Source organism: Temnothorax curvispinosus, unplaced genomic scaffold (genome assembly GCF_003070985.1).
Source record: "Temnothorax curvispinosus isolate PA1 unplaced genomic scaffold, ASM307098v1 QBEX01000060.1, whole genome shotgun sequence".
Taxonomy (NCBI): domain Eukaryota; kingdom Metazoa; phylum Arthropoda; class Insecta; order Hymenoptera; family Formicidae; genus Temnothorax; species Temnothorax curvispinosus.
In genome coordinates this window covers 163,460-179,633 of record NW_020209840.1, presented here as the reverse complement: position 1 = coordinate 179,633, position 16,174 = coordinate 163,460, and the positions used below count along the sequence as shown (strand labels likewise).

General features: G+C 32.9%; 1 protein-coding gene across 4 annotated transcripts in view; it reads right to left on the bottom strand.

Moving 5' to 3' along the window:
- LOC112454029 (QRFP-like peptide receptor) overlaps positions 1-16,174 on the bottom strand; it is a 120,701-nt gene that overhangs the window by 93,104 nt on the left and 11,423 nt on the right. For 3 of the 4 annotated variants that reach the window (XM_025015389.1, XM_025015450.1, XM_025015234.1), the window contains exons 2-3: positions 12,252-12,850; positions 6,745-6,872 (exon numbers count right to left, since the gene is read on the bottom strand). In XM_025015389.1, the coding sequence (XP_024871157.1) occupies positions 6,745-6,872; positions 12,252-12,438 (315 nt within the window). In that variant the 5' untranslated portion in view covers positions 12,439-12,850. Of the gene's footprint in view, positions 1-6,744; positions 6,873-12,251; positions 12,851-16,174 lie in introns of those variants that run through there. The other variant, XM_025015312.1, reaches the window with a different exon arrangement.

Here is a 16,174-nt window from a genome sequence, read left to right as displayed (position 1 = left end):
AAAAGTCGAGACAAATATATAGCGTCCCATCTAAGGACGCTTCTAAAATGAGAGCCGAAAATCGGGATATCCCGAAAAATTCGCAACGATTGGTCACCCTATTCGCACTCCCGATTAATCACACATGACGCGCACTTTAATTACTACCTTATAATGCAAGACTAACACGTTTACAATATTAATGGCGAGTTCACACAACATACAGATTTCGAGATAATTGTAGTGACGACTCTGCCCCGGTCTCCTCTACATACATATATACATATATGTTAGCCATGTGCGAATCAAGGATTTTTGATGTCGAATCGAATCGAAGCGAATCGAATTATTTCGATGCGAATCGTTGGAATATAATTTTTAATTAACAATATAATAATTATTAGATTGAATTTTAACGCGTGGATAATAGGAGAATATTTTAATGTGTAGTTATTTATTATCCAATATCATGCATATACATCAAAATAAAATAATATAGTTTATTTTATTATCAATACTCATAGCTTACTATTTTTTGTATATATTCAAATTTTTATTTACAATTTGATAGGAGTTACAGAGCATGTCAAAAATTAGAAATAAACTTTTTGCTATTTAACCACTCAGTGAGCGATTATAATAGATACTGAATGCACTCACTGAATGTACCTATTAACATGACCGAGTTTCGCTTACTAATATGATTTTATGAAGACAATATAGTATATGATTCGTATTCGAAAGTTTCGAATAGTTAGGATTCGAATCATAGAAATTCGAATTCGAATAGTTCACTACTTCATTTCTAGTACATGTATAGATACGCTTCTTACATCGAATCAAGTTGAAACGAACACGAACAAACAATTTGCTACTATAAATGCGAACTATACCGAAGGTGCTCATTGAAGCTTGTTTTTATGTATTCATGTTTGTTCGCACTCGCTTGCTCGGTCGAGATCTGGCTTTACGTCGAGATGACGAACGCAATTTCCGTACGTAATCACTTATAATGACAACTACTTATTTGCGTCACACTCTGCACGTCTGCATTGACCTATCGCGGTGAAATCTTGTTTTTATTAGTCCATTGGCATTTAATTAGTTCATCATTGATTATTATTTTTCTAGCCTGCCGTTTATTGCCTACGTGTTCTTTTTACAGTTAAACATCTATACGAGGTGTACAGAAATAAAAACGCAAACGCATCATACAATACTTTAATGGAGAGTACAAAAATTAAGAGATTAATTAAATTTTAAAATCTTAATACGAAAATGTCGAGCGTGTAACTACGCTTACACTCGTATCGATCAAATCACTGATTTTCGTAACAGGTAATATTGATTCTATCACCGCTCAGCTGATCTTTGTCTTTTGATTTTTTATATTTATACTATGTTTAGATACTATACTTATTATATAGTAATATTATCATTATTATTAGTAGCAAATTTTACTTTTAACGCAAATTAAAGATCCTCTCTTTATTGAAAATTTAAATGGGCATTTAATTACACAAAACTTGCAAAATATTATTAAATCTAACGTTTAATAATATAAAGGAAGTCAATTTTCCTTTTATAAAAAAATTACTCACGGAAATTAATATACATTTAACCCTAGAATCCATGATACATTTTTTTGACCTTCTAATCCATGACTGGGGGCAATATCGACCCCACGCTTTATTTGATCGTAAAACCGGTCCTACAGAAATAAAGGGCCTTTAAACCTACATGAATTTCTTCGTTTTTTAATAACGAAGAGAATGGTATACGGTAAATTTAATTTTACTCAAGTTTAGTTAGTGAAAAATCCATTTAAAGACTGAAAAACGCAGAAAATCAGCAAAAACCTCTTTTTTTAAACAAAAATTTGTATCTTTTTTTGTAATCAACCGATTTTAAAATTTCAAACGGGGTTTTAAAGAGGACACATTAGACTATTAGAAAAAAATTGTCATCGCTATGTTCTGTTCAAAAAGTATATTTATTTGGGACTATAAAGATGAAGAAATTCGCAAAGTTGAAATACGGAAAAAGTCGATGAAAAAACCATAAAAAATTGTATTTTAAGTATTATTTCATTTTTATTTGATACAAAATAGTAAAAAATATGAAAAAAATGAAACATTATATCGCCCAGCCATTTTCTGCGAAATGTCAATCTTCTTAGGCAACGGGATTTTTACCGACTAAATTGTGTGATATTTCGTCTTAAATAATATTTATGACTATTTATGTTCAGATTACGTAATAATACATGATATATATTGATTCTAGCGAAAAAATAAAATTAGCTTACCGTGACGAAACTCAAACGGCAAGTCACGACTGGGGTCGATATCGACCCCACGCCCGCTTTACGACTGTGCTACTTCACTGCTAGCGAACAACTAACGCTGCGCCCGACATAACCCTACTTTTAGAAAGTTGAAATGAATTATGGTTCAGGTCCTGAGTCGATAATGTCACTCGATAGCTCAGGAGCGTAGTTCAAAGTTCGCCTGGGGTCGAAATCGACCCCAGTCATGGATTCTAGGGTTAATATCTTCTTTTCTGTATTTTGAGAAGATTGTATAATTGTATTAAATCATAAAATAATCCTACAAAAGTATCTGATGTATATTTTGGCGGTAATTAAATCATTTAAATCTCATTTTTTAAATTTGTGTTATATCACAATTCTTGAATTATTAATATATCAAAATTTCACTTTTCTCGAAACACCCATAAGCATTTAGAAAGAGAAATAATAATAATAAATTAATCTACGTAATATATCTTTTCGATTAAGATAAAGGTATATCGTATTCTTCGAACAAATAAGATATTTAATTAATTCTATATAAGTGATAAAATTGGACGTAATTAATCAACCATCCACAAATTCTTAATGAAAGAAAAGACCAGATAATTGCGTATAATTGAGATTTTCTATTGGTATAATATATAATAACAAATTATTACCAATAGTTATACTTATCACTATCAGTATTTTGCATATCATATTCAATATAGAGAAATAAGCTATTATTTAAAGAGTTTTTATGCAACACGTGCATGGAAAGTGCCCCATTACGCACGCTACGCGTGCATGATAGACCACTTTCCAGGCACTTGCAACATAAAATAGGGTGTGTAAGCCGTGCGTAAAGATGGAAATTCCCGGGTGCGGTTACCGCACTCGCCTTGGGCTCGTGCGTAAACTCTGCACCTGGGAATTTTCATCTTACGGCACTTGTTACACAAATAACTATTACACGTTAGGCTATATTACTCTGCTGTAATTCTTGTTCAGTTCTTTCAATATTTTGTTCTTGTCATTGCACACAGAAGCTAAAATTGCAAGATAGTTTTTTATTAATTGGATTATGTAAACCTAAGATACATTGTAAGCTATTTTTAATTCTATATATAGACAACCGAAATTTGTGATAAACGAAAACAGCTTTCGCAAAGTATCCATTACGAATTTTGATAGAACGCCAGCAAAAATAATAAAATCTATACTGACAGAATAATATAATAACAAGTTGTGTTGTATATGCAATAAAAATAAAACGAAAATTGTTAGCATCGTCTCTTCATCTATAGTTTAAGTTCGTAACGCGAGAATCAGAATATTTGACGCACACGGTTTTATAATGCCTCGAATATTTTATAAAATTTAATATATTAAATATTATACGGAAATATTTGACTAACACGCGACATTCATCGTTTGTCTCACAATGTATAGCACGTTGCATAAACAAGGTTGGCGAGCCGCGCTGAGTACACAAGGTCGGCGCGCTATCACACGACCGCGGACCACCGACACTTGACTGAGCGAGTAGCGGCATTAGCGGCACGAGCCGCTCCGCGTCGTGTTTCCTCAATGCTCGTTAGAATTACGATTGTGCGACAGATGCTAATAAACGCAAAAAGCGTCTCATCATTCTCTTTGGAGATTATTATAATTACCTAGTTTATTCTTGCACGACTTCTCGACTCCCGCGATTCCCGACGCTCGTAAGCCTATCGAGGCTGGTTATCAACGTAGATATTTCGCGCGATATATCAAGAGATACGGTGTCACGCGTCATTTACTCGACATAGAAATTGAAACGATAGAAGCGGAGGATAATTGCCAATAATTACTTTGTCATATTCGCGGGCGAGGATTCTTTATGACGATGGTTGGATACTGATACTGTCGCGATTTGGATTTTTCGTGGATTTGATATTCACGATCAAAGATTTTTTCTTTATAAGAATATTTGGATACTAATACATTGTCGCAATTTTTTGATTTTTCGTGAATTGGTTTGATGTACACGAATTGAAAGCGCGGATCGTTTTTCATGTGATTTAAACGATAAAGGGTCGTGCGATATGTCGATTTTTTACGAATAATTAATTGGGAATGCGAGGAAAATAATATTCGGTGTAGCAATTTGCCAGATAAATTTCAGAAAAATATTTTGTAATGGCTGGCACGCTCGGAATTTGTTTTTATGCGACGTGTTTATCGAAGGTCGCTATGTTATCATTTTCGCAAGGTGAGGCTTGAATGGGGATAAATCGTGTGCCATATCTCGCCGCGTTCGAGATTCCTATATCATACTTTACTATGATTTCCAAGACGATCATGAGTGTCGGGCGAATCGTAGTTTTTCACGGCCGTACATATTTTGTGTTAGTCTTGCATCATAAAAGGTAGTAATTAAAGTGCACGTCATGTGTGATTAACATCGGGAGTTCAAATAGGGTAACCAACCGTTGCAAATTTTTTGGGACATCCCGATTTTCGGCTCAGAAGTCCTAGGATGAGACGCTATTTGTCTCAATTTTTTATATAACATATAAAATAAATAAATATAATATTATAATAATAGATCGCACTAAAATATTCAGGTCTGTGGTTGAACTAAAACAAAAGCAGTCAGTCTGTAGTAATGATAGAAATAAGACGCGGACCACACGCACGCAATCGAGAACCGCATATATGTGTTCTCTATACGCAATAATGATGATTTACAATCAATTAGAGAAGAACGTCATTTTCGATCAAGACTGGATCTCGAAAGTTTTAATAATATTATTAATATTTTTTGTGAACACTTTTATATCTGTCATAATCGCTCACTGAGTGAGTGATGAAATAGCAAAAAGTTTATTTCTAATTTTTGACATGCTCTGTGATCCTATCAAATTGTAAATAAAAATTTAAATATATACAAAAAATAGTAAGCTATGAGTAATGATAATAAAATAAACTATATTATTTTATTTTAATTTATATGGATGTTATTAGATAATAAATAACTGGCTATTAATACATTTTAATAATTTATCTGTGATTTTTCGTCTAATTGTTTTAGTTACTGCAACATTAAAAATAAAATATATTTTATTAGTTTTATATTAAATATTTAAATATGTTTTTAGCTTCAAAAGAATTTATATTATATAATAAATATTATTTTTCCACATTAAAATATATTCTCCTATTATCCACGCGTTAAAATTTAATCTAATAATTATTATATTGTTAATTAAAAATTATATTCCAACGATTCGATTCGAAATAATTCGATTCGCTTCGATTCGACATAAAAAATCCTTGATTCGCACATGTCTAACATATATGTATATATGTATGTAGGAGAGACCGGGGCAGAGTCGTCACTACAATTATCTCGAAATCTGTATGTTGTGTGAACTCGCCATTAATATTGTAAACACTACTTATGGTGCCCATGTGACCAACGGAGTTTAGTGAGATTATATGCCATGTTGTGATTTCCATTAACAATAAGACAAACGTGTTTTCGGAGGTCTGAAGTAAAATTTTTTGCGCGTCAAAAATTTTTAAAATTTTAAATATTTTCTCTCCAAATATCGAGATAAGTGATTCTGTAGCGTAAAATGCATGCTGAACACGAATCCAGTAAAAAAAATTTTTTTATTTTTGTTGATTTCTAATATTTCATGAGTGATCAAACTTAAAATCTGTGTCCGGAGCGAAGTCGTCACCAAGCCATATCATGGAGGCTTCGGGCAAAAATCAAAGTCAAAGAAGCAGCAGTGAGCACAGGTACACCGGGACATTTAGGCCGTGGCCTATACCTCAAATTCAACCTAAAGTCTGATCTGAAGCTAGTTTCGGCCGTCTATCAAATGTTTACAGCAGGCGGCCTAAATAATTTAGGTCAGATTTGAGGTATAGGCCACGGCCTAAATTCAGGGTGTAAACCTAGCCAGTGGTCGGATTCCGGCGAGGACTTGGATAATATGTGCTGCGTGTGCTCAGAAATGACAGAATAGAGCTGACGAGAAACAGTGCATTCCGTGCCAACGTAGGGCACACAAGTGTGTGCGCTTTTCTTATAATTATTTTCCGCCATCGTGTTTTTAATTAATGTTTCTATTTTTCTATTAAAAAATAATTAATAAAATGTATCCTATCATTTTTCATGATCGGAATTATGAATTTCCATTTAAAATTCAGTCCGAGAATGGAGAATGGAGTGACGACTCCGCCCCGGCAATTTTGACATTTCAATTTTTGCACCTTTGTCGTTTTCACTCTATACCAGTTAAACAAAGCTACGTAGACCAAAAATGCCCTTATAAATTTTGTAGCCAAGGGTTCACTCTTTACAGCGGTATACCACATTTTTTAAAATTATTTGTTTTGTTGTTATAAAAATCAGCACCGAAAAAATAGTGACGACTTCGCCCCGGTCTCCTCTACTCGTATGTTATATCATTTACCTTCACGGGTATGCAGAATATAATTAACAGAAGATCAGCCGTGGCCAGGCCGCCCAGGAAGACGTTCGTCGGTGTCGCCGGCAACGGCCTAAGCCGACAAAGGGTTGAACCGATGATAATGACGTTTCCTGAAAGAAATTACAATTCTTTGACCGTAAAGAACCAACGATATTCCTCAGAAGCCTCTCCAAAGAGAAGACCTTTCGATTACGGAACATTTCAAAGAAGGAATTAAAGATCTCAAGTTTCTAATAAACTTCCTTGTCTAATAAAAAATCGAGTAATATTACGATTGTGTTCAATAACTTACAGTTGCCGTAGATTTAATACCACAGATGAGCATTATTTTATAATTATTTCGCACGAATAATAGTTGCGAATTTATTTACGATGGATATTTTGTGAAAGCTAATTGCGCTACACTGCGGATAATAATCAACTTTAAATAGATATCTTAACGGGATTAATTTTTCATGTATATAAACAATTAACTACATCTTATATCTTGTCGTCAAAAAGATATTTATATATTTTTAACGCGTGTATTGTTTATTTAATCATTTATTTAATAAAGCGAAACGTCAATGCTATAATTAACTGATCACGTTCAGAAAAATTTTACCAAATCTGTCTCGCCTCTTATTTTCAAATTATAATAGCGTTATTGCAGAAATCCGAAGCATGGCCTGCCAATTGACCGCATTTCATGAATTCTCGCATACCTCAAATCTCACTTGTTGTCAACAATTATTAATCGTATATAATAATCGTCATACGTCAAACGAAACAATTGCCGCGCCTTGCTGGGGAAACTGTGTTCGGTCGCATGGATTAATGAAGGATAATTCGGAGTACCTACAGCTGCGCGCGCGCGTTCGGAAGTGGTTATACTGGTAACTTGTACCATAACACGACGCCGCGTAATTAAGAGCATATTAGGCTCTGCTGCACTTTACAAAGCGACGTTTCTCCTAGCGGTTTCCGTGCAAGAAACAGGATTCGACGTTCGCAAATACTCGATTCACTGCCGCCGTCTAATTCGTCTCTTTAAGATGATGAATTACGATATTACTCTGTCCTTATTAATGAGATATTTACCATCCAATTAGCAATTTTAAGAAACTGGATCGTTTCACCGCGCAGTACACGACGATTTTTTTGTCTCCGCAATCGTGATTTACTAAAAATAAATTTACTCTGCAAAAACTTTGTTTTCTGAATTTTTTCGAATTCTCACCGTAATTACGGGTGCGGTTTAATGTAAAGCGTAGCATGTTACGTCGATGTTTATACAACGAAATTGTAAAGCAGTCTTGTATTTTTCTCAGAACGTACGTACTACGTCTTTCAATAATTCTTTTCTTTTCTATGCGATTTATTGCGTAATTAGCAAAATAAAAATGTTTTAATCGCGAGGCGTGATTCTTTTACATACTTTCTCCTGTAAAAATAAGTTAATAAGAGCGCAATAATAATAGTCAAAAATCGATACTGATTCACACAGCGTCTGCTGAATCATTCAGAAAAACAATTGATTGTAAGTCAAAAACAACATAATATAATCATAACTATCTTATAGTAAAACTTAATGACGATAACTGACTCGCGACAATTAACGTTTCAACGTATTCAGTATGATTCAAAATTATCATTAAATTCACCAAAACATTTTAATTTTAACAATTTAACTTCAGAAGAATGAATAAAATGTAATATACACGTGTAATATACAATATACGTCACTAAAACGTATTTAATCAGGAACTTATATCGTTTCACGCAAATTCTGTAGTGTTTTATTATAAATCTTTTTGCAAAATTTTAATGCTACGGAAATTATGATTAAATTGTATTAAATACTATAGTAATATCTCATTCGGATTTTTTGCACGGATCACTATAAAGTATTAATAGTTTGGAAATTATTTGATTGGTAGTCTAAGATTAATTATACCAGACAAAACTTTAGAGCTAAGTTTTTAACTTTTTAGAGCTAGATTAGGGAAAATTGTTAGAGAGCTTGTTAAAATAGAGATATTAAATGAACCCGCAGCTTGCTTGAATCTCTATTGTGTAGTAAAAGTTAATCTGCGCTTTGAAAGTAAACGGCGCGCGCGTCTGCTGTACTACGTTAAAGTTATACAATTCACGATAGTACAGTTTCTATGTACATTGTACCTCAGATTACATTATATCGAATAAACGCGACAAGAAGCTATATTATATTAATATTCATATAATTCTTGTAAAAAAAAACTTGGCGCTGCTAGACCTCGAAATTTAATAAAGTACTAAAAAGCCAAATTAATAAATATCTACTAATAATTATGCATAAAAAAACAGGCTTCCTCATAGAGGAAGCATTGTGCAGGTTTCTACTTGCTCACTTAAACAAGTTTCTACTTGCACACTTAAAAACTATGAGAAAGCAATGTACAAGTTTCTACTTGTTTAGATATAAAATAAAAGTAGCGCCTTGATTTATTAAGTTTTTAATAAAGTAATTTAACTGGCATGTTTAATAGTAGAACTGCTAATAACACGCTGTACCTGGTTAAAAAATTAGACACTATAAAAAGTTTCACAAAGTAAGTGTTTATTCCACCAATAATATTAAACCAAAACTAAATATATTTTTTTCGACAACAAATTGGCAATCCATACATATAGTTACACGACGTTTCGACCCAGGCTTCGGGTCCTTATTAAGTGATCTAACAAAAATATATTGAGGTCAATAACATTGTCAACATTTAAAAACGAGTAACAGAAATTAATATCTATTTAGTCCGTGTAGAATTAAAAGAGCAAAATAAAAATTCGAAATACCTGATGAGGGAAAGAGAACCATCGCCGACACACTCTCAGTCTAGTGCTCATGAAATTTTGACTGAAACACCATATGCGCAAGGCTAGAGATTTATAAAGAATAAGTATGATGTCTCAGTAAAATTAATACTGACCAAGTCCTCGTTTCCTTTGATGTTATCTCACTTTTCACCAACATCCCGAAGGAATTAGTTTTAAAAGAAATCGAGAAACAATGGCACTTTATTTCTCCACAGTGTGGAGTCCACACACAAAATTCTCTTTGCTTCAATTTCTACACGCAGTCGATTTGATATTAAGCTCTAAAAGTTTTTGTTTTAATGAGCAATTTTATGAACAAATTTTTGGCAGTCCCATGGGTTCTCCATTTTCCCCTAAAACTGCTGACATTGTTATGGAAGATCTTGAAACCTATTGCCTTAGTGCGCTGGATTCAGAAATTCAGTTCTTTTGTAGATATCTTCGCCATTAGACGATATCTTTGCCATTATACCTAGGTCAAAATTAAACGACATACTCAAGGTTTTTAATAGCTACCACCCACGATTGAACTTCACCTTCGAATTGGAAAGTAACAATTCTCTTCCGTTTCTGGACACTACGGTCATCAGAGATGGAAGTTGGTTGATTACAAATTGGTATATGAAACCCACGTTTTCTGGCCGTTATATAAATTACTTCTCTAGCCACCCGTTAAGATATAGGGTCAATACTATCACGAGTCTTCTTGATCGAGCCATTTTACTGTCAGATGAGCGTTTCCATGAATCGAACATTAATATTGTTAAAAAAATATTATTGAACAATTCATTTCCAATCGACCTCATTAATAAACATACCAAAAGTAGAATTAAACACCTTCGGCATAAGCGTGATACTGATAGCACACCTGAAAATCTATTCGATCCACGGAGATGTGTCGTACTACCGTACGTTAAAGGTCTTGGCGAAGATATGCGTCTCACACTTAATAATATAAGTTTTGATACTGTCTACACGGTCCCAAAAAAAATTAAATGTTATTATTAAAAGGGGAAAGGACCGTCTTGATAAAAATCATTCTACCGAACTAGTTTACCGAATTAATTGTAATGACTGTAGCGCATTCTACATCGGACAAACAAAACGTTACCTACAGACGCGCGTTAAAGAACACTTTAACGACATAAAGAAAGACGATTGTAAGCATTCCGTTGTCACCAAACACCGCGTCTCCCTTGGCCATGATTTTAAACGGTCCGAGGTTGAGATATATATTACACCAGGGAAAAAAACACAAAAAAAAGAGAAATCGCGGAAATGCTTCTAATAAAAAAATATCCAGATACCATTAATCTCCAAACTGACACTGAGAACTTAAATCCCATTTACGATAACGTTATCTCGAGCATATAAAAGTTTGTATTCCGCGGTCGTGTGACAACCTTCGATTGTTTCCTCTATTTTGAAACATATACGATATCCGTCAGTCTGTACTTGACTTCCCGATATGAAATGGTGCCGTCGCTGGACATTCTCTGTGTAAAGAACCACTCCTTTTTACTTTTTACTTTTTTACTGAGACATCATACTTATTCTTTATAAATCTCTAGCCTTGCGCATATGGTGTTTCGGTCAAAATTTCATGAGCACTAGACTGAGAGTGTGTCGGCGATGGTTCTCTTTCCCTCATCAGGTATTTCGAATTTTTATTTCGCTCTTTTAATTCTACACGGACTAAATAGATATTAATTTCTGTTACTCGTTTTTAAATGTTGACAATGTTATTGACCTCATGCTATATTTTTGTTAGACCACTTAATAAGGACCCGAAGCCTGGGTCGAAACGTCGTGTAACTATATGTATGGATTGCCAATTTGTTGTCGAAAGAAATATATTAGTTTTGATAAAAATTTTCAATACGACTTTTTCTAAACATTGCCATGTATCTTAGAAATTAGTATATAATAGACATAAGACACTTTAGCATTATACAATTTAAATTGTTATATTAAAAAATGTATTAAGGATGTTCTACTTATATCTTAAAAAACAGTGAGAAATCGATAAAAATTTGTGAGATTGTTCTTTTAGTCTTTCTGATGTGCTGCAAAAAAGTTGAAACAAATCCACTAAACGGTTACTGAGTTATAACGACTTTAAGGATGTATTGGAGGTATTTCAAATATATTCAAAAATGGCTGAAATTTTCAGATGTTTCTTTTAAATTAAATTAAAAATTCACTGTAAGTGATTTACTAAACAATTTATAAGAGTTATTTAAGTTTAAAGTTGATGAAATTAACATAATCCCTTAATATGGAGAATCGACATTTTTGCGGTAAATATAAATAAAAACAGTTAGATATTTCTTAAGCTTTTTTTATATGTAAAACATACATCATTAATATTGTATTTTAAGTTTTAAAACTTTTTGCTTAAATTTTTTTACTTTTTAATTGTTTAAACAATACTAATTATTTAAATGACAAAAAATCATACTCAAACTGTTAACGGTAATCCTTTCTAACATATAAAAAATTTTAAGTTGTTTGACATACATGCAAAGTCTTTATTTTAGTAATTTTTTATTGAATAAAGCTATTTGGCAAGGATTGTATAGGCAGAACATCCCTTAACTCCATTTTGACAAAAACTGGAGATCATGTTTGTATCTAAAAGTCTCGATTAAACTTACCAATTAATCCGAGGAAGAAAGTCAAGGTGTAGATTACCACAACAGGCGCCAGTTCCGTCCAATCGAAAAGATTGAAGGAATCGTTGATGTCGTAATCAGGAAAATCCGTCATATTGGTGTTATTCGACTGGACGTCGTCCACTAACTCGTCGATGACCGGCATCACGGTGAGATTGTCGAGGACCATTTTCGTTGAAAATTATGTATCGTACTCGCGAACTCGTATACTCGTTATCACAACGCGGCTTTACGTCTTACTAGGGTTGCCACATTTTAAAAGATAATGCACGGTAACGCATTACACGCACACATAATCAAAAGAATGGAGCCGAGTAAAAGAATTTATTTTTTAATTTACGTTTGTCGTAACTCCTTGCACACTTCTTATATAAAATTGGACTTTTTATTTCGAAAGGAACGTAGACGCATGACAGGTATGTAGAGAGTTGTGGAACCGCTTAATGAAAAGTAAGACATACGGCGACTCTAAGTTTTACGCGCGATAGAGCTTTCACCGAGCTTCCTGCTACTGTCCAAGTAGCCACACGAATTGTTTCGTTTGAGTTTTCTTGTTCTCATCCTAGCGCGATTTGTCGTCGCTGAAAAAAGCAAAAATCGTCAGTTCGCAATGAGCTTAATATTTTGCTTCTGTTTGATCAAAGACGCTCGTATAAACTTTTACAAATCTTATCTTTTAAGAATAAGATCATTCATCTTATTATTATTTGGAGGATTTGTTGCAAAAGCTTACCAAGACTTATATTACCGTTTAAAAGTTTGGAAGCACTATACTTTTTTGGAAAAAAAACAGTGGTGCTAATACTTCCAAAGAAAAATATCATATAAGAAATTAACAAACTCCTTTGCTTTGACCAATAAGAAACTTTACTATCTGTTTTAATTATTCAACACAGTAATATTTGTTTCTAATCATTTTCCAAGCAAAGTATTTTATTTAAAAAATTTTACCTAGTGAATACTATGCCATTGTTCTGTTATAAAAAGAGAACAAGTTTTTATAGTTTGAGTAAAATATAATAAATATAAAAATAATTATTATTATATTTTACTCAAGTCATGATTTGACATTTTTCTTTGGAAGTATTAGCATCACTGTTTTGTTTTTCTTAAAAAAGTAGTGCTTCCAAACTTTTGAACGATAGTGTAGATATAGAAAAATGTATGATTGTTGAAAAATGTTATTTAAAAAAATTAATTGGGAAATATTGAAAGAAATACATAAAACGCTAAATTTATTTCGTTTAATTTTCTGAAACCGAGAAATCTTGTAGAAGTGAATTTGACGTAAATGTCCAATTGTCAGCTGCAATAAAATCCCATTTACAAATGCTAAAGGAAGGCTTTGTGCCAGAGGTACTCTTTATAGATTCACCCCTATAGAGAGAAGGGCGCTATCAATAAAGATCAGCGGCAATTGTGTTCCTGAGAAAGGGAATTATTTGTTTCGCCCACCAGCACGATAAACGGTCCCTTTAACGAAACTTCAGCTTTAGCTCGACGCGCGACGTATCTGATGGGGACCAAGTTCCTGACGGCACTACCTTAAATGGTAAACGTATCGCGTTTCGCACGCAGACGAACTAATGATTGTCTTCCGATCGATAATCGATGTATGCCGTTCGATTCGTCATAAACGCAGCGAGATGCAACCGCTAAAACGTACCGCGGTCACGCGCATATGTTTACGCGCATAATTTCTGAAAGACAATCAAACAGAAACATATTTGCAATATTAACGTCGAAAGTACACTTCGAAGAGAAGAAATTTATTCCGCGGACGATCATGATTAAATTGTCCGTAAATTTCAATTAACTTTTATACGAAAACAGAACTAAATGCTAAAGAGAAAAAAAAAATAAAACCGAGATTGAGGGAACTAAAAATATTACATTTAGATTATATGTAATAAATATCTTGAAATCACTATGTGTGTCGCATTCAACTCCAGTTTCCTTTTGGACCATGAATTCAGAAACGTATAACAATGCGAAAAATTTTCAATCTTGAACTCATTGAAGAAATAATTTATATCAGGAGGAAAAGCTTTTAATCACAGATTTTATTCAAAAAAACCTTCAATAATTTTCCATTCTGCAGCCACCAAAATTCCAAGCGTTTAATTAGCGCTCTTATACGAATTATTATTTTATACCTTTCTACTTGATCTTTATTACATATTACAAGGAACGAAAATGGCGTAAAAATGAAATCGACTGTTCCCATGTTGCAGTTTTGCATGCTTTACTTGCGCGTGTGCACCAACATCCGTACATCCATGCAAAACGTACAAAACGTATACCTGAGATATTGCCCGCGAAGTAAGACCGATTGCTAAAGTACTCTCAAGTGAAGCTTCAATAAATATCACATTTCGTTTAACAGCGCGACCGCATATGTCACGTCGAACTCCTCAAATAGAATAGTTCGCGTGCTTTAAATACAACTTCGCACGTAATAAACGTGCGTGTCAGGAAAACCACGTAAACTGCGTGGTTTTCCTGGCGCGAATGTTTCCAATTCACTATGCTCGACATTGTGCATCGAACCCCGCTTACAGAGAAGCTTACTTGAACGCGATCAAATGAAGAATTGTGTCGCGATCGCTGGAATATTGAAAGGTAATGCCAAACATCGTCTATTTCCACTTTTGAAACCATGCATCATATTTGTTAATAATACTGAATAACATTTTATATGGCGTATTATTAACTCATGCAATATTTTGCTTACGGAACAGTATTTTCTTTTGTAACAACCGCGTATATAGAGAGGAAAATTGTTCGTTTTATTATTACATATAAATTTGTGAATCAATAACATCAAATGTATTTCATTAAAATACGTGATGTTGTCTTCGATATTGTAAAAACAGATATTTTTCCAAATAATTGCAAGAAAAAGTAACATTTTCTATATCCAAAAAAACAACAAGATAAGCTCTCAAAATATACATTTAACTTAATAAATACAAAAAAAATAAAAGGCAAATGAGAGCAAACGCCGGTGGTGAAGCGAAAAATAAATTACAAATGACATAAGTTTTGATCTTTGGTTCAGACCCTATTCAGTGCCGCATAAATAAAATAAATTATAAATGTAGATAAGAGAATAGTTTTGTCAATAAATACAATAAAATAACATTTTTTTAATAGACGCGTATAATTTTCATATCCATATATAGTTAGAAAAGAATTAATAAGTATCAAATACATATTAAATAGCAATCAATGAGTTATAATATATATAGTCATATTAAAGACAAACAAAAGAGTAAAAGGTTTTTAAATTATGGTAGATATTAATCAGAATAGCTCGCATAAAATTTTTGGTGGTACATGTTCCACAACTACCATAATTTCAGGGTAAATTTTAAGAGAAAATTCTTTCCGTGCATGGTACCTCTGTCTGCCTTACAAAAAAAACTATAAAAAATTTCCAAATTTTCTGCGCAACTTCGGACCAATCTTAAAATTTTTCTAATACTCCCCAGAATATTCTTTATAAATTTCAAAAAATTGAAAATGGGGTTTTTTAGATAATCAAATTTTTTTGTGTCTTTTTACTGTATTTGTTTAACAATATTATTATAAAAAATTTAAGTAATTTTTTTTTTAATATGATCGAAATAGCATATTTAATGTTGAATGAATTTTTTTCTTAGACGTTGTCTAATAAGTAAAAAAATTCATTGAAGATCTTGCAGTCCTCGCAGGCTCTATTTCGGAAACGCTACATTTATTATAGAAACGCTCTTACATGGGTATAGTACTCGTAAAGACCTGCTAAAAAACGAGCCACTATCCAAAATAAAAAGGTCGAGGTTTGACCTCTCGCGAATTGGCGTGAAATGCCTCATATATATATATATATATATATATATATATATATATATATATATATA